General features: G+C 36.0%; 5 protein-coding genes and 1 long non-coding RNA gene across 6 annotated transcripts; all 6 read left to right on the top strand.

Moving 5' to 3' along the window:
* Positions 1-6: 6 nt before the first annotated feature.
* Positions 7-853, top strand: LOC103519396 (prolyl 4-hydroxylase subunit alpha-2-like). The gene is made up of 3 exons (XM_008484481.2): positions 7-147; positions 428-460; positions 659-853. The coding sequence occupies exons 1-3, from the start codon at positions 127-129 to the stop codon at positions 851-853; spliced, it is 249 nt and encodes an 82-aa protein (XP_008482703.1). The 5' UTR covers positions 7-126.
* A 368-nt stretch (positions 854-1,221) lies between these two features.
* On the top strand, positions 1,222-2,263 carry LOC108253707. The gene is made up of 3 exons (XM_017448180.1): positions 1,222-1,312; positions 1,614-1,790; positions 2,145-2,263. The coding sequence occupies exons 1-3, from the start codon at positions 1,279-1,281 to the stop codon at positions 2,261-2,263; spliced, it is 330 nt and encodes a 109-aa protein (XP_017303669.1). The 5' UTR covers positions 1,222-1,278.
* A 44-nt stretch (positions 2,264-2,307) lies between these two features.
* Positions 2,308-8,319, top strand: LOC108253710. Its single transcript, XM_017448184.2, has 4 exons — positions 2,308-2,477; positions 3,275-3,454; positions 7,480-7,692; positions 8,088-8,319. The coding sequence occupies exons 1-3, from the start codon at positions 2,315-2,317 to the stop codon at positions 7,503-7,505; spliced, it is 369 nt and encodes a 122-aa protein (XP_017303673.1). The 5' UTR covers positions 2,308-2,314; the 3' UTR covers positions 7,506-7,692; positions 8,088-8,319.
* Positions 7,660-15,143, top strand: LOC103519397 (prolyl 4-hydroxylase subunit alpha-1-like). The gene is made up of 12 exons (XM_017448181.1): positions 7,660-7,692; positions 8,088-8,318; positions 10,930-11,120; positions 11,510-11,661; positions 11,993-12,166; positions 12,494-12,682; positions 12,955-13,091; positions 13,489-13,701; positions 13,874-13,948; positions 14,132-14,287; positions 14,666-14,831; positions 15,019-15,143. Exons 1-12 carry the CDS (start codon positions 7,660-7,662, stop codon positions 15,141-15,143), a joined length of 1,842 nt encoding a protein of 613 aa, XP_017303670.1.
* An 832-nt stretch (positions 15,144-15,975) lies between these two features.
* LOC108253709 lies at positions 15,976-17,259 on the top strand. Its single transcript, XR_001809805.2, has 3 exons — positions 15,976-16,421; positions 16,658-16,726; positions 17,151-17,259. It is a non-coding gene; the product is annotated as an uncharacterized LOC108253709 (long non-coding RNA).
* A 26-nt stretch (positions 17,260-17,285) lies between these two features.
* LOC103519398 (prolyl 4-hydroxylase subunit alpha-1-like) lies at positions 17,286-23,283 on the top strand (the record flags this gene model as incomplete). The annotated part of the gene is made up of 8 exons (XM_026830919.1): positions 17,286-17,560; positions 18,816-18,976; positions 19,302-19,448; positions 19,773-19,910; positions 20,382-20,600; positions 21,163-21,335; positions 22,220-22,432; positions 23,066-23,283. Coding segments are annotated over exons 1-8 (1,337 nt in total), but the record flags the coding sequence as incomplete, so codon positions are not given.
* Between the last annotated feature and the right edge of the window lie 2,032 nt (positions 23,284-25,315).

A 25,315-nucleotide genomic window follows, 5' to 3' on the forward strand; every position in this document is an offset into this window, starting at 1 on the left:
AATCACACCACCAAGTCTGTTTATGATGTCCAACATTTTACCGAGTATGTGACAGGATTGAACAAGGACGGGTTTGAAAATTTCTCTGTCAACATCTATGGCGTTGGAGGTTACTATGTGTATCATATGGACAGCAGTCCGCAAGAAGTGAGTCAAATGTCTTTGGGTAGATGAGTTGTGTAACAAGGTGAATGAGTTCCTAGAGCTCAACACAAAGGGCACCATACTATGTAGTATAGGGAAATTTAGCAGATGTGTGTCTTTTCTCAGCAAATGGATTGAATATTCCTACATCCTATCGTCCATTGTGTACATTTGTAGAATCTGCAGATGTCATTTCAGTGTGCCTTTCAGTATAAGGTTGAGTGTGTAAGTTCCGTCTTTTTTTTCTGTCTAATCAGTGTCTATTTTTTTTCCTTTCATTCAGGAAACAATGAGGATAGCCACCATGCTCTTCTATGTAAGTATTGCCCTAATGTCCTATACATCAGTGACTTTGAACCTCTATCAAACAAATAATTATTTGAGGGTTATAGGGTTATCAAACAAGTATCAAATAAGTTACTCTTAAACACCTACTGAGAATCAAAGTGAAGTTATTTCTCTTCAATGATGAAAATGATTTAATACATAGGACGCGTGCTCTAAATGTTTTCAGCTCAGTGATGTCCAGCTAGGCGGTGCCACCGTATTCCCTCACTTCAACCTAACAGTTCAGGCTCGTAAAGGCACGGCCATCTTGTGGTACAATACTCACACCTCTGGCGAAATTGACAATAGAATGGTACATTCAGCCTGTCCAGTTTTGTTAGGACACAAGTGGAGTAAGTATACATTTTTGCTGAAACCCTGAGACCGCATTTTACAAAGTCAGAGTTGGCTTCAATTCTGGATTAAACTGGGTATTAAGCATAGCTCAATCCTGGATTGATCTCAATTCTGATTAGGTAAACCCCGCTCTAAATGAAAAGTCTGTGAAGTTGCGTCTACACTATAATCGACAGAAATCGATTCTTGTCAAACTTCCAATAAACGAATTCAAATTGATTAAAAGAAACTCACTAGACAGAGATGTAATGATTCATAAATTCTTGAGACCTGCAAAATTTGGTAAGTTTGAGCAACGGTCAAGATGAAACCTATTACATACGAAAGTCCAAGAAAAATCTTTCCGAAATTATGTAAGTCGAAGGATAGAAAAGTTGCTGGATTGTTTTTGTCAAACTTCCAATAAACGAATTCAAATTGATTAAAAGAAACTCACTAGACAGAGATGTAATGATTCATAAATTCCTGAGACCTGCAAAATTTGGTAAGTTTGAGCAACGTTCAAGATGAAACCTATTACATACGAAAGTCCAAGAAAAATCTTTCCGAAATTATGTAAGTCGAAGGATAGAAAAGTTGCTGGATTGTTGCAAAAACATTTCTGGGTTGTTGAGAAACAATGTTTCTGATGAAAATGTTGCCGGTGGGTACTAGGCTTAATACAACTTGAACCGCGAGAAAAATGCTTTTTGAAATCTCCATCTTGTGGATCAATTTATAATACTATCATAAGTTGTATGACTTTATACGCTAACTATGAATGAAACTGTGTTTGATTGTTTCAGATTATCTCAGTTTTATGATTGAAATAATAAGACAATTGCCTGATGAAACTGATCTGTATGAAACATCATTGGCAATAGCCAAGCTGAGTTTTGTCTACAACATAACATTCACGTCCATGTTAATTGATGGAGAACTAAGCTATGGCGGGAAACGTTATTACCATAAACCCCTCGAAAGTAAAATGGTTGAAATATTTCTACAATATTAATGTATCTTTTTGGTGTTGTAGAGAGCAGAAATGTGTTTGATAACTATGACTTCAATTACAGGATAATTCTGCTAAACGTCCGAGATTAAAAGTGTCGTAAAAAATTAATATAGGTATTGTAACATGGGGTTACTTTAATCCTAGTGGAGTCGGAAATGGTTCTTTTTATTTAACAAGACATTTTTTTTTTTTCGGATATCTTCCACTAACCTTTCAAAGTTTTTGAAATTTTCCTCATTGTCCCAAACTTTCTTTACGTTGAAATCATCATCATTCCCTGAGATTCACTATACCAATCTGTATTTTCCATTTGGTTCCACAGGCGATGAAATTATTGTCTTCTTTCAACAATTGTACTCCAATAAGTTCAATGTTATCAACCATCTCAATCAGACCACCTTTAGATCAGAACGAACTGTGTCTGAGCTAAATGAAGAATGATTTGTTCAATCATCCATTTAAATGAATTTCTTTTTCCCAGATGTTTTCAACATGACTGAAATCATGAGCAAATTGCCTGATGAAACTGATCTGTATCACACATCATGGGCAATAGCCAAGCTGAGTTTTGTCTACAACATGACATTCACATCCATGTTAGTTGATGGAGAAATAGGATTTGGTGACGAATACTATTACCATAGACCCCTTAGAAGTAAGAGTTAATTAAAACTGTGTTTTTGTCGTAGCTAAACAGTCCATTTTGATGTCCAAGAAGCATTTAAATAGGTACCTACCTATTCGAGGAAGTATGTATTTCTATCGTCTATACTTATTCCAATTTCTGCCTCATTTAATTTGGTGAGAGATCGTTTAGACCTTTAGACAATGTTCTCATGACTTTTCCATGCTGATCCAAATCGGTATCAATTTTATGGGCAAATCTTTGAATTGTTCCACTATTAGAAATGAATTTAATTTTTTTTTTTTTTTTTTTTTTTTTTTTTTTTTTTTTTTCTTTTCTTTTACAAAGAGAGAGAGGGGTGCTGAAAATAGCATAGGCTACACAAACCTACCTTATTCTTACAGAACATATGTCGCTCCTTGCTACTCGCAGTAGTGTCAAACAGGGAGCTCACATGTTGCGAGGCGTCCACTTTAAATCCAAAGTTTCAGCCATTGGTCCGTGTGTCTGTCTTTCCTTCTGTCTGTAAACAAAATATCTTGAGACCGGTAAGAGCTAGAGACTCGAAATTTGGCATGCAGCTGTCAAATGTGACAAGGATGCAACACGAAACTTTTGGTTAAGATCGGTGCATTGCTTGGCGGCATTTCGGCCGCTTTTTGGCAGGTTTCGACCGTTTTTTAGCGGTTTTCAGCTATACCGACTAAACGGTTAAAGATATTGTAAAAGTTAGGGTGAAAGAACACTCAAATAAGCATAATTTAATAGGATAAGGAAAGTCGTGTGATTGATTTTCACACCAGATTTTTTTTTTTTTTTTTCCACAGGTGACGAAATCATCGTATTTCTTGAGCAATTGTACTCCAATAAGTTCAATGTTATCAACCATTTCAATGAAGACGAATTCTTCTATCTCGTGCTGGGCGCTATGAAAGATGTCAGTTATTCTAGTTATCCTGTTACCATGTATCATTTTTGGAAGATGATGAAGTCCCTGGCATCTGATAGTACGTCAAAAAAGTGCTTATCGTTGAATCTAGTACCTAAGTAGCTTGTTATAAATTATGCCTCAAAAACTGGAGGCTCAGTAAGGTTAAGGAGTACCTTGGGTGATGAGTTAACACTTCCTCTATACCGACTAAACGGTTAAAGATATTGTAAAAGTTAGGGTGAAAGAACACTCAAATAAGCATTATTTAATAGGATAAGGAAAGTCGTGTGATGTTCACACCAGATTTTTTTTTTCCACAGGTGACGAAATCATCGTATTTCTTGAGCAATTGTACTCCAATAAGTTCAATGTTATCAACCATTTCAATGAAGATGTTTTTCTTCTTCTACTTTCTTCTCCTTTTTTTTTGAGGAAAATCGAGGCACTGCCAGGTAAACGCGAGTTCGTGGGTTCAATTCCCGCCCGAGGTAGACTTTTTCAGAAGACTCTCATGATCAGTTGATGACCTTGATTTGGTGTGATGACTTCTGATTGATGGAGGATCTTGAGAAGCTGCCAGTTTATCGTCATCTGGGGGAAATGTAAGTAAATCTTTCGTTAGAATAAGGGATCGTTAAAACTCACCAAGAAATAATAATACCACATAGGTATAGTTAGGCAATGTTGCGCGTGGTTTTTGTCCGGATGAGTTATGCATTGACGAGTTAAACAGTTAAACAAATAAAAATATCGTCCTTGAAAGAAGTAGGTTGTTCGTACTTACAGTTCAAGCTGAGACAGAACGTGCTGGTGCTTCTTTTCAATGTAACTATCCACCGATTTCAGCACAGTTTTGGGGCGACTTGTGAGATCCTTGGCAGTCTTGATATCTTTGGATTTCTTCGAAGATATTTCAGCTGGATTTGAGACGATCAGTAATGAAATAAGCCATAGTTGAAATGGAAATATAGGTTTTTAACTAGTATAGCCAACCGGATCAAAATGATGTGTCTATAGATAGGTAAATATACGAGGCTTTAATTACTCGTACATAAGAAGGCTTTAATTTCAGAGGAAATTCTAGACACCGTACAAGAGTAAGGAAATTCTAATTATCATCACTGTTTAGATTGTTTAGAACCTACGTATGTACGTAAATAATCCGTAAAGTATTTTTTATTCAGAGACTTCCTATAGTATTCAAGTAATATACCTAAAAAAATATAATAATGATGATGATAATAATAAAATTCTGATAACATACAACAAAGTCCCGGGGTTTTGTAATACGAAACTAGATATTAGTAGAACAAAAACGTATGCAATAGAAGCATGGTGCTGAAACTAAAGAAATTAATAGGGTTTGGAAAACGACTTTCATATTTTATGCGCACAGAGTGTTTGCCACAGAGAAAAAACGGGGATAACAGCAATGATCATGCATGTGGGAGGAATAAAAAGGTAGGTATTATTAATTTACTTGCACCATGTATTAATTAAATTATTACATATGTACCTAGGTACTGGTACCACATAGATTTTCATATAGGATACCCTTGCCTACAGTATGTCTTAGAAGTCCTCTCCAATTCCTCGTAACTTGGAAAGATCTGGAAATTCTGATTGTTTTTTTAACGCTATAGGAAAACGCCTGTGACCAATTGTTTGTTGATCTCAAAATCCAGGTTCGAACACCGGGGATGGGACACAAAAGAGTTTTTCTCAAGTCAAAATATTCTTCCAAGCTCAATAGTTCGATTAGAGATACAGGCTTTTTTAGGACAGACATTTGCTCAATATTACCTAGTCTAAAGTCTACCATATGCGAGAAAACTGAATAGTTAAAAATACCCTTATTTTGCTGCCTCACCGTTCACCCCGCTCTTCTGCTGCTCAGATATCTCACTGCTACTATTCTCTATGTCTGCTACTATCACTGTTATTATATTATTATACGGAGCAACAATTTCAAATGTGGTGTCCATTATTGTTTGAACAAGTGTTTAGTATAAATTGTTAAAAATATGTCGCAAGCGTACTTGCACACTGGTGCTACCTGGCGGACGAAAAAAAAACAACTGCGTAAAGTCTGACGTCAATCTTTGAACTCTTTCATTGGAACGAAAAAATTGGCTTTTCGACCCTTTACAGTTATTTTTTCGGAGTTTTGACCTCAGATTTGGATTTTCCCAACTTTTTACATAGGAATTGACCATTTATTTATAATTTTTACCCATTTGCAACTGCTCCATTGTTCTGTATTTAACAGACATTAATCAGTCGATCAGTTCGGACAGTAGGTACCTATACCACACGAGTTGATCCAATATATGTTACTGTCAAAGTATATTATTTGTCTTCTACACAATTATTCGTATAAAGAGCAGACAGCTAAAAACTGATAGACTAAGACAGTAGCCAAAGCATGCTGTAGAGAAAATAACTTTGAGACATAATGATCAAATAAGGAGTTAGTTTCAATGACTAATCATTGCTAATCAACATGTCTAGGTACTCGTAAATATCAAATCAGCTTTTTTAGTTAAAGTATCTAACAAATACCTTTCTAACGAATCCTGGCAGGAGTTTGCTCAAGACCGAGCGCAATGGAGGCACAGTGTGAAGCAGGCATATAATTATGGTCGACAAGGCCTTAGCCACCGATTAGTAAGTAAAGTAACAAATACTTTAACTAAATTCTTTCTGCAAAATGCCTGAATAATGTACTTTAACAGCAACATTTACAATTTACATACACGATTCAGAGAGGCATACGGCAACATTGGTATGGCGCTTTAGTTATTCTCATCATCAAAGTGACAACAAATGCGATCATTTCATTCAAGAAACATGCATACAAGGGACTAACCTTTAATATGGCGCTTTAGTTATTCTCATCATCAAAGTGACAACAAATGCGATCATTTCATTCAAGAAACATGCATACAAGGGACTAACCTTTAAACTAGTGCTTTAGAAAGGATCCAGCAGTATTTAGAAGGTAATTTTATATATTAAATTATTCTTAATTTTGTTAACATCGATTACTACTCGTAAGGTCGAGTTTTACCTGCGTGGATTGTCTCAGGATTGAGTTCAATCTGAGGTTGGCTACTAAGCAGGCGGTCAATCTTTCTTGATTTGGCGGGGCGGAGCTCAACCGCGCTCCTCAATAGGAAACATTTTCCCCAACTCCCCTAAAACCTTTTGTCAGGCAAGGACAAACACTTTTTGTGGGAAATCCTTGAGGTCCAAATTCCTCCAAGTTTTTTTGTAACCTATCTGTTGGGAAATATGCTTGGATTTGTAGGAATTGTAGCTAATCTTCACCTTTTTCCCCGGATCAAGACGTTTGCTTTTTCCATGCCTAATCAGTTTGTTTATTTTGTTCTTTCAGTTCAAAAAAAGAGCAGCTACAATGCTCTTCTATGTAAGTATTGTCCTAACTTGAAGTCTAACTTTACTATGTGTTATGTACATATATGTCCGTCCGTTATACTAAAGGTGTGTCCACACATAGTCGACGGCCGTTGATTGATATGAATTTATTGCGAATCGATGTGGATCGACATCGATCGACGGCCGGTCGACTTAACTCAAATTTTTGAAGAAGGATGAGTGTATGCCTGGGAGTGTGATAGTGTGATACCCAATAGACCACCGAGACCACTAGTAGTATTGTAATTATCTAATTTAATATTAACTGTTCTTTCCAGCTCAGTGATGTCCAGCTAGGAGGTGCCACCGTATTCCCTCACTTAAACCTAACAGTTCAGGCTCGTAAAGGCACGGCCATCTTTTGGTACAATACTCACACCTCTGGTGAAATAGACAATAGAATGATGCATTCGGCGTGTCCAGTTTTATTAGGACACAAGTGGAGTTAGTATAAATTTTCCTCATGGTGGATTTCATATTGTGTATCACCTATTTAAATGTATCTTCTTGGACGCTTTTGGACCGACATCATCATTTTCAAAACTTTTCTTGATATGGACTATAAGTACATAATAAATATGGACATAAGTGTTTGGGACACACAATTTTAACGAGAATTATTCTACTTACCTGAATTGTTTCTTTGGCTTTTTCGTCTTCTAGAAATATCAGCAACTCTGTCAAGGTAAAGGAGAGAGGAGTATAAAGCTTCTGTCCACGCTAAAATGTTACTATTTACGACATAGCCGAAGTCTCTACTTGCTGATAGCACCAGCAAAAGTAGAGCAGCTAAACGTGGATCCAGAAATACTTCTGTTTCATGACATCTTTACTGATAACCAAATGGAAATGTTGAAAAACGCTTCTATGCCACATGTGAGTATAGGATTGATGATCCAAACTTTTTATAATTTACAAAAGTGTCAATAATTCAACATGGCGATAATTCAACAGGTGCAAAACCGTTCGAGGTTAATCAGATTTTGATGAAGGTTTCCTCATTTGGGCCCAACTAAACTGTTTGAGAATTATGGTAAATCAAATCGATAAACTAAAATACAAAATGGTTAAGTTAAAACTTAGAACTTACTAAAGTAAGAGACCATTTCCTTTATAGAGCCTCACAAAAGTTACTGACTCTTGCTCAGAGCTATGTACTTTCTCATGTATTTTGTTCCGTTTACGATTCAAATCAGATATCAGATTATTAAATTTAAATTGCAGATAAAGTGATAGCAACCCCAACCAGACCTTTATCGTTAAATTCACAGATGGAACGGTCCCAGGTGATCAACAACAATAATATTGCAAGGGTGTCGAATATTCGGCTAACTCACCAGGCCAGACTTTATCCGAATCACACCACCAAGTCTGTTTATGATGTCCAACATTTTACCGAGTATGTGACAGGATTGAACAAGGACGGGTTTGAAAATTTCTCTGTCAACATCTATGGCGTTGGAGGTTACTATGTGTATCATATGGACAGCAGTCCGCAAGAAGTGAGTCAAATGTCTTTGGGTAGATGAGTTGTGTAACAAGGTGAATGAGTTCCTAGAGCTCAACACAAAGGGCACCATACTATGTAGTATAGGGAAATTTAGCAGATGTGTGTCTTTTCTCAGCAAATGGATTGAAAATTCCTACATCCTATCGTCCATTGTGTTCATTTGTAGAATCTGCAGATGTCATTTCAGTGTGCCTTTCAGTATAAGGTTGAGTGTGTAAGTTCCGTCTTTTTTTTCTGTCTAATCAGTTATGTCTGTACATAATGTTGAATAGGAGTACAATTGCATGTAAAATAATCATGTATAGTAGTTGTTTTTCGATGATCTGGCCTACTGAATATGCGTCTAGTTATTGAGCTAGTATGACTATTTCATGTCGATAACGTTCAGCGAAACATAGAACCGTTTCTATTTCACGATTCATCTTCCGTTAAGTATTTCTCAAGTTTTGATAGAGGAAGTACTGAGGTGTTATTGTCCAGAAATCGGAGGGAAAAGGAGGACAGGATGGGAGAAAGCCAGCCGTTCAGAGAACGAACCATGTCTGGAAAGCTAGTCCCAGGCCAGACTCCAACCGGCTAGGTCCGATAGGTCGGACACCTAGCGCTTACAAGGCAGGCGCGCCACCTTCTAAATAGCCTCGTACCTAGGTATTTACTTATCGTTATCGCATAGAAATATGAGTAGTACGTACTTGTACCTAGTATCTACTTTACGTACTAATCCTAACCTAGGAAATTTCAAGAAAAACTATTAATGCGCTGATTGGTAGAATTGCAACGAGAAAAATTGGTCGCATTTGACATCAACTTGTTGTAGTGTAATAATCAGTTATAAAATAGTAGTATTGATGACTAAAAATTGATCCAGTACAACCATACCTATTGTATGACAGGATTGACATTGACAGTCACTACATTTAAAACACGTTGATTTATAGGTATTTTGCTGTAATAGTTCATTAATGTAAAAACAAGGGCGACTGATTTTCACGATTAGATCTAAACTTTGACATAGACTGGATAGTGATTTCGTTAGTACTTCTTTAAGCGCTTTCAGTGATTTCTTCAAAATATTTCTACTAATATCGATTATAGCTTTCGGTCTAAGTTGACGAAATTTGATAGACTTTTATTTCGAGTATGTTGACATTGACGACAAATGAAGAATTCCTTTTTGGAAGTAATAGTGGTGCTACCAAAGTTTGAACAAGGACCAAGTATTTGGGAGGTAAGTTTGTTATCATCATCAGTATTATAATAAATTATTTGGTCTGTGGCGTAGCTCGCCCATCCCGTAGTATGCCTCTCATCAGATGGGCCAGAAGAGACACAGTAGGTAGGTACCTCCGATTTAGGTGCTGGGTCAAAACGAGAACACCAGAAAGAAACCCATTAAATATTTGCCCAATATTATTTATTATAGGTACTTCTCGAGATTTTGCCAACTCAAGAGCTTTTTTCCCCCTTTTGGCCTCCAGAAATATCAGCAACTCTGTCAAGGTAAAAGAGAGAGAAGTGTAAAGCTTCTGTCCACGCTAACATGTTACTATTTACGACATAGCCGAAGTCTCTACTTGCTGATAGCGCCAGCAAAAGTAGAGCAGCTAAACGTGGATCCAGAAATACTGAATAATTTTATTGGTACCTATTAACCACATTCCGTGCATTTCATAGATTTACGGCATATTTATATTCTACCTTGTTCATCCGGCCAGAACGAGACTGAAAAGTCCCTTTACTTCTTTTACTGCAAGTTTTCCCAATTTTATTTGGGGTCGGCGTTACCCTCTTTTATCCTACCCCTCCAAACCCGATTACCTTATGCTTCCTCTCTTCTGTATATCGGGAACGGAATGAGCTAGAGACTTTAAATTTGGTATGTAGAGTCCACAAAAGTGACAAGGATGTAGCTCAAAACTTTTGTTTACGATAGGTGCTGCGGTTGGCGGTATTTTGGCGGTTTTCGACCGCTTTTGGCGGTTTTCAGCTATACTGACTAAACGGTAATAGATATTGTAAAAGTTACAATAGAAAAACACCCAAATAAGCATAATTTAATAGGATAAGGAAAGTCGTGTGATGTTCACACCAGAGCTATACTGACTAAACGGTTATAATAGATATTGTAAAAGTTACAATAGAAAAACACCCAAATAAGCATAATTTAATAGGATAAGGAAAGTCGTGTGATGTTCACACCAGATTTTTTTCTCAAGTCTTCTCAAACCTTATCTCTACACCTCAGTTTTGGTCTCCCTTCACTCTCGCAGTCTGAATAAGGTCTTATAATGTATACTTCATAGGCTGTCATTATACACATTGATTAGCAATGAGCATTTTGCAGAAAGAAGAGAGAGAGTACTAATTTGACAGTAAACTTACTACGAATAGATCAGTTGCGCTTACTTGGGTGATGTTTCAAAGTCATAGAGCAGGAAAAATGAGGACCAACGGAATTTTTGTTTTTCTTGGAAAGGATCAAAAATGCTGCTGTGCCACATGTGAGTAGACAAAATAAGATCTGGTTGATTTGATAATAAATTTATTTATTTATTTTTTTTTTTTAATACGTGTAGACAAAATCATTAATTTTATTTGGGAAGAAATATTGTGTTGTTAAACTTGAGTTCAGTTTTCTGTTAAACGGGTACCTGTGTTCGACAAATCCAACTTTTGGTGATTATTATTCATCTCTTCTCAATGTTGAAAAACTCGTTGAAATTGAAGACCAATTTATCAAAAGCATAGAAAACTACATCGAAAACACTGAGAAACTTTTGGAACAATGTGAGAAGTAAGTAAAAAGAGGAGTGGAACTGCAATGTTGAAATTACATACCTATCTTATTACCAGATTTACTATTAGATAAATACACTTTCTTTTCGTTAATTTTCACATGTTTGGTGATCACTGCAGCATTTTTCATATAGTCCCTGTGCAAGGCGAGTGCAGTGACCACTGCGCCATGGGAGTTGACTAATTATGATTATTATCATCAATTTATAACGTTCCTCTTTTCTGTTGTTGATACCACGGAAAAAAGATTAGATAAGTAGGTACTGTCAGTTCAGTAGTCAGTAGGCATTTATCAATTCTGTAAGCATTCTTCGGAAATATAGGTCAAATCATAATGAATGACACCTCACCCACTGTAAAAACTTGACCTCTAATACACAATTTCAGAGCTCTTGACATTTGGCAATGGAACCATGACAAAGATATTGCTGATCCAGAAGAATTTGTGGAGCTTCCAATAAACGAATTCAAATTGATCAAAAGAAACACTGTAGATAAAGAACTATTGATTGAAAAATTCTTCAAGCCATTAGAGAATGGTAGGTTGATGAATTTCTTGCTTTATTTTTCCACTATGAAAGTTTAAAACATAAAATAAAAATACATTCAGTCTCACTTTAGAATTTAACGGAAAGGTTAGTGTCAACTTGAGGTTTATGATTAATTGATACAGTCTTCACTTTGGGATGAAATAAATTAGATAAAACAATGAAACTTCGTTTGATTGTTTCAGATATTACTCACTTTAGAATTTAACGGAAAGGTTAGTGTCAACTTGATTCTCAATAGGTTTATGATTAATTGATACAGTCTTCACTTTGGGATGAAATAAATTAGATAAAACAATGAAACTTCGTTTGATTGTTTCAGATATTTTAAAAATGACTGAAATCATGAGCAAATTGCCTGATGAAACTGATCTGTATGAAACATCATTGGCAATAGCCAAGCTGAGTTTTGTCTACAACATGACATTCACATCCATGTTAGTTGATGGAGAAATAGGATTTGGTGAAGAATATTATTACCATGAACCCCTCCGAAGTAAGCTAAAATATTTCTACTATAGTTATTTATTTAACCTTTTTACCTTCCGTATGCTATAGGAAGGAAAGTAATGTACCTAATCGGGTGATTTTTTTTTTCCAATTTGAATTTTCTCAGCTTTAAAAAAAAAAAAAAAAAAAAATGCCACTGGGTACACAGTTGACCCAATTTGAATTTTTTCAGCTTTAAAAAAAAAAAAAAAAAAAAATGCCACTGTGTACACAGTTGACGGTACTCCAATAAGTTTAACAATGTTAAATTACCTAAATTTTCTTTCAAACATTTATATTGACCATTATAATTTTGCATTAATTTGCTTTACAGGTGATGAAATCGTAATGTTCTTTCATCAGTTGTACTCCAATAAGTACAATATTCTTCACTATTTCTATGAAGAATTCTTCGATATTGTCCTGAATGCTATGAAAAATGTTAGTTATTCTTCTGATGGTAGGAAATATTATGTTGCCGTGTATCACTTCTGTGAAATGATGGATAATTTGTTGAAGGAAGGTGAGTTACAATCTAAAGGCAACTCTATGCTATTATCGGCCGAAATTAATCAACGTCGATCAACATCTTATGTTTATTATTTAGTGTATAAGGTGTCTTTCCACGTTCATCGACATTTGGTTTGTTCACTTCCAAAAGTTTCCCGAAAGGAATATACACCAATGCTAACTTGTCGATGGGCACAACCTTAATTTTGTTTCATTTCCCTCTAATAAAGCGTTTTGACACGGAGAAATGCGGTTACTAAATCAGTTCTCTATTATTTTTTCCAGTATCTCCAAATAAACTCACTAACCTTGTATTGGAGGTTGGTGCCATGTTTCCTGACGAGCCGATGCTTGAAGAAAAACACCGTCTAATAATGTCTCGATTAGAGACTATGCTTTATTCGAACGCTTCTAAAGCGCAGGTACCTAATTGAACAAAATATTGTAGGGTATTGGCAGCCAGCTAAGTAAATAAATTTAATAAAAAGTTGATGTCTGATGTGTTTTCTTGATTAAGGACATCGGTGAACATCGTATCTATGAAGTAACAATCAGTATTTTTTTTATTTTTATTTTAGAAGATCAAAAACATGTTAGAAAGGATAAATGGAGGTCTGTAACCTATCCAAATAACAAACAGTTGGGAGCAATTGAGTAGCTCTTTGAATGTAGAGGTCAGTGGCAGTATTGATATTTTTAAGGGACGCTTTAAGCTAATATGTAGACCCTGAGATTGTAAGAGTCAATTTTTAGGCATAAGAAATTGACTTCTGCAATTTTTGCCTAAAAAAAACGAATTCTCTCTTATTTGTCTTCTAGAAATATCAGCAACTCTGTCAAGGTAAAGGAGAGAGGAGTATAAAGCTTCTGTCCACGCTAAAATGTTACTATTTACGACATAGCCGAAGTCTCTACTTGCTGATAGCGCCAGCAAAAGTAGAGCAGCTAAACGTGGATCCAGAAATACTGCTCTTTCATGACATCCTTACTGACAACCAAATAGAAAGGATCACAAATGCTGCTGTACCACATGTGAGTATAGGATTGCTAATCCCAAGTGATAAATATAGGTATTTTACTAGAATACATTTTTAATTTTTTTATTCATTTAGGTATTACATCCCCATAAACTTTGATTCGTGTATTCGAGACTGCCCTAAACATAATACCTACCTAATTAATAATAATTAACATACAATTGCAGATGGAACGATCTCAAGTGCAAGAAACCTCATCATTAAAGGACAATTCTGAAGTTCAATTTGAGCCAGAGCCAGAGGTGTCAGGGTATTACATTCCCATAAACTTTGATTCGTGTATTCGAAACTGCCCTAAACATAATACCTACCTAATTAATAATAATTAACATACAATTAACTGATTGCAGATGGAACGATCTCAAGTGCAAGAAACCTCATCATTAAAGGACAATTCTGAAGTTCAATTTGAGCCAGAGCCAGAGGTGTCAAAAATTCGATTAACCCATCAGGCTGACGTTCCAGCAAATCTCACCAAAGAAATGCATGATTTGCAATATTTTACCGAGGATGTGACAGGATTGAACAAGGCAGGGTTTGAACATTTCTCTGTCATTATCTATGGGCGATGTCTGAGGATGGCGTCAGGAGATGGCGAAACATGAAAACTCCTTGCCTGTTTTTAACTGTATTTCACAATACTTTTAATAAACAAGTTTCATCTGTCAAGTGAAAACAGTATCTATCATTTCACTATCTTAGCGCAACTGTTCTATTATGGTCCGAAACCGAAAAAGATTAAACTTTAAAATGCCAGCCTAGTTAGCTTAGTTGGTAGTGCGTCTGCCTTGTAAGCGCTAGGCCGCGGGTTCGATTCCCGCCGGGGGCGGATTTTATCCTGATGGTATAATGTTCGTTCTCGGAACGGCTGGCTTTCTCCTATCCTGTCTTCCTTCTCTCTTCGATTTCGGCTAACTAACTACCCAGTATTTTCTTCAGACAAGTCTTTTAATTTCCAGCTTAGTGATGTCCAGCTAGGAGGTGCGACTGTGTTCCCTCACTTCAACCTAACAGTTCAGGCTCGTAAAGGCACGGCCATCTTGTGGTACAATACTCACACCTCTGGCGATGTAGACTACAGAATGACACATTCAGCCTGTCCAGTCTTATTAGGACACAAGTGGAGTAAGTAACTTATTTGCTAAAATCCCCAATTGAATCAATAACTAGTATCTAGCTATCTAGAATTCCTAAACTAAATTTGAACTTTTGTGACCAAAATTAACCGAATGATATTTATTAAGTTATGACCTTTTGAAGGTTAGGGTAGGTATTCTCTTATCAATATTTTCTTCTTTTTTTGGCTTTTCAGTTGGCACCTATTTTATTGAATTCTGGCCGCAAATGTTCCATCGTCCATGCCGATCTTATGAGAAGCTCACACCTGTAAATCTTTACCTTGAGGATTATGTGACTATACCAGAATTGCAACAGTGATATAGCCAACCACATGCTTTGCATCGACGGTACACTTTCAGCCCATTTGCCCATTAGCTCACTGCATTAATTGCATTGAGCAGTGACAGATTTTGCAACAAAAGAGACCAAAAAACAGCTTTGTTTTCAGTGGACCATGTTAAATTTGCTCAATGCAATGTATTCATAGGGGGGCCACTCACGCTCAAATAGTCTGACAGACCTTCTAGGTCTGTCAAACAGTCAGAACGTGTGTGTCCGGCATTAGAGTCAACGAGAAATGACGTCAATGTCTTTATTTGTAATGTCGATGTCGATTAAGGGAAGCGTCGAAGAAGACTAAAAAGTACTATCATCAAATCATGCTAATAGTTTAAAAAGACCTCACTTAACACTAGAAAGCCCGATGGAGTCAAAATGACTCCTTTTCATTTTCAAATTATAATTTCTCGACCTGTATGCCACATAGGGCAAAAAATTTGGCTGGGAATTAATAACTTTGCGAGTTATACATATGGTTCAAATTTCAAGTCTCTACGACCAATATTTTTCCCTGTGTAAAAAAAGAATTACCTCGGATGCCCGAGGAGTCATTTTGACTCCTTATAAGTTTTAGAGCCTCAAAGGTCGCCAGTTCATATTTTTGGGAAAACAAAATGTGGAAACCAATGTATTTTTTTACTGAGAAATTGATTGGTGCTACTTTCAAAACCATCCGACTCACAGTTTAGGAGTTACGGGTTCGAGACTCGGCAAAGTCAAGACAATTTACTGGTTTTAATATAGCCATTAAAAACTTTCCGTTGTAGCTACTGAATTGATTTTTATAGTTACATAGTTCTATGAGTTCTGTCTGAACTGAAACACTAAACATATTTTTTTATAAAAATTATCTCAAGGCGTGTTTTTATTTCTCTCCTAAAGTGGGTGTTTATCAATAAAAACTGGAGAAAGAGTTTCTGTAAAAATTCACATAAAATATTGCAATAAAAGTACTGTATGTCTAGGTATTTATGATTTTCCTTGGGTGTCTAATTGTCTATAGTGAACAGTGAACCCATTAATAAAAAAAAAAGTAAAAATTGCACCCACTAGACTTAGATAATCATTTCCTTCTAACTTCACAAATGTTCAAGTTTTGCAACAACAAATTTGATTTTATACCCCCTGTTTTTATTTACGAAAATTTGGTCGGAAACAGTCCATCAGTACCTAACAAGAGTACCTACGCCATAATGTACAAATAGGGTACAACTGAAAGGTGAAAATCAAGAGAAGTTCCCTCTACAAGTAGAGTAGGTATATTTGAAGTGAAGTAAAAATTGCACCCACTAGACTTAGATAATCATTTCCTTCTAACTTCACAAATATTCAAGTTTTGCAACAACAAATTTGATTTTATACCCCCTGTTTTTATTTACGAAAATTTGGTCGGAAACATTCCATCAGTACCTAACAAGGGTACGCCATAATGTACAAATAGGGTACAACTGAAAGGTGAAAATCAAGAGAAGTTCCCTCTACAAGTAGAGTAGGTATATTTGAAGTGAAGATATTCTGTATAAGTCTAACAAATCAACATGGGCAAAATAATCTCAATACCGGTAAGTTTTTAATTTTATAGCTCAGTTTCATTACTAAAATAAAATTCACTCAAAATAGTGAAATCCCTCAAAAGGAGAGAGGTTAACATGGAATCACAACCAATGAGTGAAAAGATTTTATCTTTGCCAATGCAATTTCAATTAAAACACTGTTTTCTACTCTGTATTTTGTTATTAAATAACATAGTAATAGTAAAACATATAATTAATATGGAATCACAACCAATGAGTGAAAAGATTTTATCTTTGCCAATGCAATTTCAATTAAACCACTGTTTTCTACTCTGTATTTTGTTATTAAATAACATAGTAATAGTAAAATATATAGCAATGGCGTTTAATGTTTCGGTTATTTTTGTGGACGTTTGCTTAATTTGGCTGGACCACTTCTGACCCCTTATTAACTCACTGTTTAACTGTCTAGAATTTGGTGTACTCCTGGGCATTTCTACTCGTCATATTAGGCCATTTGGGTCGGACCCGATCACAAACCTATTTCACATCCGTGGAGAAACTCGAGTACCTGTTGAGAAATGAAATGATGAAAAACATATAGCAATGGCGTTTAATGTTTTGGTTATTTTTGTGGACGTTTGGTTAATTTGGCTGGACCACTTCTGACCTCTTATTAACTCACTGTTTAACTGTCTAGAATTTGGTGTACTCCTGGGCATTTCTACTCGTAATATTAGGCCATTTGGGTCGGACCCGATCACAAACCTATTTCACATCCGTGGAGAAACTCGAGTACCTGTTGAGAAATGAAATGATGACGGTCAATTCCTTGAGATCCACTGCGAAGGCAGTTCGAGATTTTGTGACAGAATTGAAATTGTAAGTTGGCAATATTATTCTTGTTTGGGTAGATAGGTATATTTATCTGCAGAATCCAGTACATATTTATGTACATTGTACATATACATACCAAGTCGTATGGTTCCAGATAATTTCAAATCCATATCTCAGTCCTGTCAGGCATTTTATCAAATACCTTTCTCATATCTTCTTGTTTGGGTAGATAGGTATATTTATCTGCAGAATCCAGTACATATTTATGTACATTGTACATATAGGTACATACCAAGTCGTATGGTTCCAGATAATTTCAAATCCATATCTCAGTCCTGTCAGGCATTTTATCAAATACTTTTCTCATAGCTTCACTTTGAAGTTTACCTTGATGTGACAGAATATCTAGTAAGTGAATTAGGGGTCCACCACCTATTTGTAGGTCTAATCACTCTAATCTATGGCCATCGGTTTTAATTTATTGTATTCTTTGATCTAAACAGATCTTTGCAGCAGCTAAAAGAGGATCATAATGAAGCTAAACGTGAAATGAACAAAGGGAACCCGATCATTATCTTTCAGAATATCTAGTAAGTGAATTAGGGGTCCACCACCTATTTGTAGGTCTAATCACTCTAATCTATGTCCATAGGTTTTAATTTATTGTATTTTTTGATCTAAACAGATCTTTGCAGCAGCTAAAAGAGGATCATAATGAAGCTAAACGTGAAATGAACAAAGGGAACCCGATCATTATCTCTTTGTGTTACCCTCCTTTACCTAGGCCTCTCCATACCCTTGTACGTATAACGCCTCTTCCCTTCTCCATACCTTCTCTCTCAAATTTTCTTCAACCTTATCCCTCCACCGCAGATTTGGTCTCCCTCTCTTTCTCTTCCCCTGTATGACTAGTTTCTTTAGGTGGGGTAACCTTCTACTGGTTGCTATATTCTTTCAAAATACCTACTCGTAGGTAGCTGTAGCCAATTAATTTTTGTCTTCTGGGATTCTTGTTGGGGTAGATAGGTATATTTATCTGCAGAATCCAGTACATATTTACATATGTACATTGTACATATACATACCAAGTGGTATGGTTCCAGATAATTTCAAATCCATATCTCAGTCCTGTCAGGCATTTTATCAAATACCTTTCTAATAGCTTCACTTTGAAGTTTACCTTGATTCAGAATATCTAGTAAGTGAATAAGGGGTCCACCACCTATTTGTAGGTCTAATCACTCTAATCTATGTCCATAGGTTTTAATTTATTGTATTCTTTGATCTAAACTCTAAACAGATCTTTGCAGCAGCTAAAAGAGGATCATAATGAAGCTAAACGTGAAATGAACAAAGGGAACCCGATCATTATCTTCAAAACTATTAAGAGAATGTCGGTTGATTTTCGAGAGATAATTAAGAAATTAGACGAATTTCAGACAACCATCACCATGATTCCTCGTAAGTTCCTTGTAAGAAATGAAATAGCAAAACTGAAATACTGAAAGGGTGTTAACTGGGGCCTTGTGTTTTAATTGGGAATTGGGAAAATCTGTGGGAAACATTTGAAACTGTATAACTATAGCACCGAATAAGCCGGAAAACAGTGGTAGGTACTATCATTTTCAGATTTGAGATAAAAATGACTAAATAAAATTTATCAATATGTATCACATACGAGTATGATACTCAGTGTAGCGATAGTGATGCATCTATGTTCGTATTAATGTTCACACTGAAGTTAGAGTTAAAATCTACGGCTTATGTACAAATGTACATGTTGCAGAATCGGATGTAGCAATTGCAGATCTGGTAGGGGCTACCAATGGTATTTGTAGGATTTCGTATACCTACCAATACCCATTAGAGGAGATCCTACTCAGTGGGAAAATGGGAGAATATGAAACTCAAACTGCAACCACCATGATTCCTCGTAAGTTCCTTGTAAGAAATGAAATAGCAAAACTGAAATACTGAAAAGGTGTTAACTGGGGCCTTGTGTTTTAATTGGGAATTGGGAAAATCTGTGGGAAAACATTTGAAACTGTATAAATATAGCACCGAAATAAGCCGGAAAACAGTGGTAGGTACTATCATTTTCAGATTTGAGATAAAAATGACTAAATAAACTTTATCAATATGTTGTATCACATACGAGTATGATACTCAGTGTAGCGATAGTGATGCATCTATGTTCGTATTAAAGTTCACACTGAAGTTAAAGAGTTATAATCTACGGCTTATGTACATGTTGCAGAATCGGATGTAGCAATTGCAGATCTGGTAGGGGCTACCAATGGTATTTGTAGGATTTCGTATACCTACCAATACCCATTAGAGGAGATCCTACTCAGTGGGAAAATGGGAGAATATGAAACTCAAACTGGACTGACAGGCAAGTACCATTTCGGCCATTTATATACCCCATTGTCGCATAGTGAATTCAAGTTTTTTGTATAGGTAGGTATTGCTATTGCTAGGTACACTGGTACATATTAATTGTTTGTGCTATTACAAATGTGATTATTAAATTATGATTTTCTTTTGGCTTTTTCTAAAGACATACAAAAGAGAGGTATTGGACCATCAAACCATCTGTATAATTATCACAGGTTTTATCTCGGTTGTCTCTAAGATCTTCAACACTTTTACTTTCAGGTGATGAAATTCTGGTATTCTACCTGATATCTCTATTTGGAGGAATTAATCCGTTCGCAAACATTACAAATGTGATTATTAAATTATGAATTTTTTGGCTTTTTCTAAAGACATACAAAAGAGAAGTATTGGACCATCAAACCATCTGTATAATTATCACAGGTTTTATCTCGGTTGTCTTTAAGATCTTCAACACTTTTACTTTCAGGTGATGAAATTCTGGTATTCTACCTGATATCTCTATTTGGAGGAATTAATCCGTTCGCAAAAGATGCTAAAATACAGGTGGACAAGTTTGAAAATTCCACTTTTGAGCGCGTTCTGGCGAAATCAGTCGCGCTAAATATATCCAATGAAGTTGTGTACGATAGAGAGTGGTTTGTGATGTTTTATATGAGGTTGACCATACCGTTCATTGAAAATGGAGGTAAGGAAAATGTGTTTCAAAAAGCTTTTATTTTTTGCTATCTTTACTAACTTATAGCCAAATACCTATGTGAATGGCTGAATGCAGAATATTTCTCACTCTCTCATACAACTACCTATATTTTGTCCTTTAAAAGTTTCTTCTGCCCTACTCCGAAGGCTTAACGTAGATCACATCATGTCTACCTATAATATTGTTTTCCATCGGTTCTTATAATTCATATGTACCTACCTATACCTAACTGTCATAATATCGAATAATCTGTTTTCAGACAAACAGAAAACCAGTAAATTCGTGGACAAATTATCTGATCAATATCCATTTTTTCCTATCTTTACCAACTTATTGCCAAATACCTATGTGAATGGCTGAATGCAGAATATTTCCCACTCTCTCATACAACTACCTATATTTTGTCCTTTAAAAGTTTCTTCTGCCCTTCTCCGAAGGCTTAACGTAGATCACATCATGTCTAGGTACCTATAATATTGTTTTCCATTGGTTCTTATAATTCATATGTACCTATACCTAACTGTCATAATATCGAATAATCTGTTTTCAGACAAACAGAAAACCAGTAAGTTCGTGGACAAATTATCTGATCAATATCCAGATTATATTGATGCGATACAAAAAGATCTCAATCTTTTCAACAAACTCATCGTGGATGGAAAGAAGAAATATGTGAACCCGAAAAACGATCCAGAAATAAGTAACAAACTGGCTGTCACAAGTGTACGCTCAAATTTTCTTTGATATAAGACCTTGGGTGCGTTGGGGTAATTTTTTGATGAGTGAGTTGGGGTAAGGCAGTGCAGTCTATCTCAAAATTATCCCAACCCACCCTTTAGTCAGATGAGGTATTGGTAAAAGTAGGGCCATGGGCATAGACCTTGCGGGTGCGTTGGGGTAATTTTTTGATGAGTGAGATGGGGTAAGGCAGTGCAGTCTATCTCAAAATTATCCCAACCCACCCTTTAGTCAGATGAGGTATTGGTAAAAGTAGGGCCATGGGCATACATATTATACTGTGACCTGACTAGATATTTTGTGACTCAAGTCATGTGAGACGGTACCTGTGTTTCACCTTTGTAAGAGGCTAGGTAGTAAGACCTTGGGTGCGTTGGGGTAATTTTTTGATGAGTGAGTTGAGGTAAGGCAGTGCAGTCTATCTCAAAATTATCCCAACCCACCCTTTAGTCAGATGAGGTATTGGTAAAAGTAGGGCCATGGGCATATTATACTGTGACCTGATTAGATAGTTTGTGACTCAAGTCATGTGAGACGGTACCTGTGTTTCACCTTTGTAAGAGGCTAGGTAGTACGTGCATATAGGTATTCAATGATATACTTCTTTGGTTCTAGGAAATCTATCCTCTGGCTTGTCAAGGGAATTTGCCCGTTCCTGAAGACATAAAGCTAGATATTTTGTGACTCAAGTCATGTGAGACGGTACCTGTGTTTCACCTTTGTAAGAGGCTATAGGTAGTACGTGCATAGGTATTCAATGATATACTTCTTTGGTTCTAGGAAATCTATCCTCTGGCTTGTCAAGGGAATTTGTCCGTTCCTGGGTAGTACGTGCATAGGTATTCAATGATATACCTCTTTGGTTCTAGGAAATCTATCCTCTGGCTTGTCAAGGGAATTTGTCCGTTCCTGAAGACATAAAGTCAAATCTGAAATGTTTCTACGAATCGTACAACAATACGTTCTTGAAAATTGGACCGCTCAAAGTGGAAGAACTTTATCTAGACCCCAGAGTTGTCAAAATACATGATGCCATTTATGACAGTGAAATTAACCGCATAATTGAGCTATCCAAAGGAAAAGTAAGTAGGTATTGTGTACCTTGTCTATCTGTTAAAGAATGTTAGAATACCTTTGGGTACCAGTTAATAGTATTAGAGGTAACAATGTAGGTACAAAATATATAACTATGCTTGCAAAAAATGTTCCATCAGTAAATATTTATGATTATAATAGGTCAAATGAACTGATTGAATTTTATAGGTAGATCCGTAGGTTACTATTCAGGAGTACTTGGAATTGGAAATTACACAGTGGGCCTTTACATCCGTATATAAATTTAATTAAAGGTATAACCGAGTTTTATCTCACATTTTTCCCCAGATCGAAAGAGGTAAAGTAGTCAACTATGGAGATACAATTTACGTGGATACCAGACTCTCCAATGTTTACTTTCTGTATCCAGAAAGTTTAATACCTTGTCTATCTGTTAAAGAATGTTAGAATACCTTTGGGTACCAGTTAATAGTATTAGAGGTAACAATGTAGGTATACAAAATATATAACTATGTTTGCAAAAAAAGATCCATCAGTAAATATTTATGATTATAATAGGTCGAATGAACTGATTGAATTTTATAGGTAGATCCGTAGGTTACTATTCTATTCAGGAGTATTAAAGGTATAACCGAGTATTATCTCACATTTTTCTCCAGGTCGAAAGAGGTAAAGTAGTCAACTATGGAGATACAATTTACGTGGATACCAGACTCTCCAATGTTTACTTTCTGTATCCAGAAAGTTTCGGCGATCACCCGTTCCTGTACAAAATCCAAACGCGAACACAGGACATGACAAACTTGGTCATAGGACGCGAAGAACGATACAAGGGACCTCTTCAGATCAACAACTATGGTCTGGGAGGACACTATGGGTTTTATTTGTGGTGGACAGTTCAATCTACTCGTCACATTGTCAGAAATGTCGGTCTGCGAAGTACCTACCTCATAATATCATGTGACTTGGTGTCGAACCACCAACATCCAGAAGTCCACTGGGTTCGAATGCATAGGAACATATTACATGCCTTGAGGCACACTTCATTTGTCAAGGGTCCAAGTTTACCTTGCCCTTGGAATCAATTTAATTTGGTGAAACGATTTACTGATGAAAATTTGTAGTGAAGCAATTAAAAGAACGAAAGACGTTGCCGTTTCTCAGAATTTTACCTTTCGACTCAGTCATCTCTTGGAGAGAAAGACTGAAAGGCCCTCTCCAGTATCATGTATGTTCAGAAGTTTTTCACAAGTCGTGTGTGTGAGTTTTGATTCCAGCACATTAGTTGTTTTTGTAAGGAAGATAATGATGTGTGTTTTACCATATTGAGCGTGCTTCTGGCTTTGGCCCGGGTGGTTGGTTATCGGGGCAACTTATGGGAAAACTTTTCTCGTTGGAATAGGGGTGTTTCAGTTTTATCTAACATCCTACCTCTGAATAAGTGGGTAAAACTATGTATTCTGATGTTTTTTGGTCTGAGGTTTGAATGGATGGACCCCGATATTGTATGCCTAAACGTCGTGCACTCAACTTGTGCTATATTGCTATTTATATTATAGGTAGGTATAGGTGCACCTTATACACCTATTACGAGTATAATGCTACCTACTATGTGCATGGAACCTATGTAGTTTCATTTGCGAAATATATTATATTTATTATGCTAAAAAGCTGAGTACTTAGAAAATATTTAAACTTATGTAAAGTCTTTTAGCGCAAACTTTTGTGCTTTCCTTCGAAACTATTAGATTGAGCTTTGCCCCTTGTGATACGGGTAACTTAATGGATGGATGGATTTTAATTAATCCTTCATTGAATTCCGAAATACTTGATACTTGATTCAAGACTTGTTAAGTTTGTTAGGGTCTGTTTTTATCGATTGGATTAAAAATGAAGCCGCACATAATATTTATTTCATTTTTTCATAAAAATCAATAGTAAGTTGTTCCAAGATAATGATGGATTGATGGATTTTAATTAATCCTTCATTGGATTCCGAAATACTTGATACTTGATTCAAGACTTAGTAACTTTGTTAGGGTCTATTTTTATCAATTGGATTAAAAATGAAGCCGCACATAATATTTATTTCATTTTTTCATAAAAACCAATAGTAAGTTGTTCCAAGATAATCCTAAACGAACTACCCGATGGACGTGGAAACTTGGAAAGTATAGTTTAGTGAGTTTCATAGATCAAAAGCTAGAGATAGGTAGGTATTCAAAGTGACATTTTGGTCATCTAAATGTGAAGAATCTCAGTCTACCCAGTAAAACAGGAGGGAAATGTTGAAAGCTTTCGATTGATTCAAGACTTGTTAAGTTTGTTAGGGTCTATTTTTATCGATTGGATTAAAAATGAAGCCGCACATAATATTTATTTCATTTTTTCATAAAAATCAATAGTAAGTTGTTCCGAGATAATCCTAAACGAACTACCCGATGGACGTGGAAACTTGGAAAGTGTAGTTTAGTGAGTTTCATAGATCAAAAGCTAGAGATAGGTATTCAAAGTGACATTTTGGTCATCTAAATGTGAAGAATCTCAGTCTACCCAGTAAAACAGGAGGGAAATGTTGAAAGCTTTCGGGTAATATTTATTTCATTTTCTCATAAAAATCAATAGTAAGTTGTTCCGAGATAATCCTAAACGAACTACCTACTCGATGGACGTGGAAACTTGGAAAGTACAGTTTAGTGAGTTTCATAGATCAAAAGCTAGAGATAGATATTCAAAATGACATTTTGGTCATCTAAATGTGAAGAATCTCAGTCTACCCAGTAAAACAGGAGGGAAATGTTGAAAGCTTTCGACATTGAGAAGTAAGTACCTATGAAGAATTTCAGTAAAATTTTCGTTTGAACATTTTGAGTACTATTTTCGTGTGAATCGCACACCGCTCATTTTTA

This window comes from Diaphorina citri, unplaced genomic scaffold (assembly GCF_000475195.1).
Source record: "Diaphorina citri unplaced genomic scaffold, Diaci psyllid genome assembly version 1.1 scaffold2706, whole genome shotgun sequence".
Taxonomy (NCBI): domain Eukaryota; kingdom Metazoa; phylum Arthropoda; class Insecta; order Hemiptera; family Psyllidae; genus Diaphorina; species Diaphorina citri.

Bases quoted from the DNA above. Each gene is read 5' to 3' on its own strand.
- LOC108253707 (XM_017448180.1), top strand. From the start codon at position 1,279: ATGATTCATAAATTCCTGAGACCTGCAAAATTTG. The intron at 1,313-1,613 runs GTAAGTTTGAGC...TGATTGTTTCAG, and splicing joins CCTGAGACCTGCAAAATTTG to ATTATCTCAGTTTTATGATT. The intron at 1,791-2,144 runs GTAAAATGGTTG...TTGGTTCCACAG, and splicing joins TTACCATAAACCCCTCGAAA to GCGATGAAATTATTGTCTTC.
- LOC108253710 (XM_017448184.2), top strand. From the start codon at position 2,315: ATGACTGAAATCATGAGCAAATTGCCTGATGAAACTGATCTGTATCAC. The intron at 2,478-3,274 runs GTAAGAGTTAAT...TTTTTTCCACAG, and splicing joins TTACCATAGACCCCTTAGAA to GTGACGAAATCATCGTATTT. The intron at 3,455-7,479 runs GTACGTCAAAAA...TTCGTCTTCTAG, and splicing joins GAAGTCCCTGGCATCTGATA to AAATATCAGCAACTCTGTCA.
- LOC103519396 (XM_008484481.2), top strand. From the start codon at position 127: ATGGACAGCAGTCCGCAAGAA. The intron at 148-427 runs GTGAGTCAAATG...CCTTTCATTCAG, and splicing joins TGGACAGCAGTCCGCAAGAA to GAAACAATGAGGATAGCCAC. The intron at 461-658 runs GTAAGTATTGCC...AAATGTTTTCAG, and splicing joins TAGCCACCATGCTCTTCTAT to CTCAGTGATGTCCAGCTAGG.
- LOC103519397 (XM_017448181.1), top strand. From the start codon at position 7,660: ATGGAAATGTTGAAAAACGCTTCTATGCCACAT. The intron at 8,319-10,929 runs GTGAGTCAAATG...TTATTTGGGAAG, and splicing joins TGGACAGCAGTCCGCAAGAA to AAATATTGTGTTGTTAAACT. The intron at 14,288-14,665 runs GCGTCAGGAGAT...TTTAATTTCCAG, and splicing joins ATGGGCGATGTCTGAGGATG to CTTAGTGATGTCCAGCTAGG.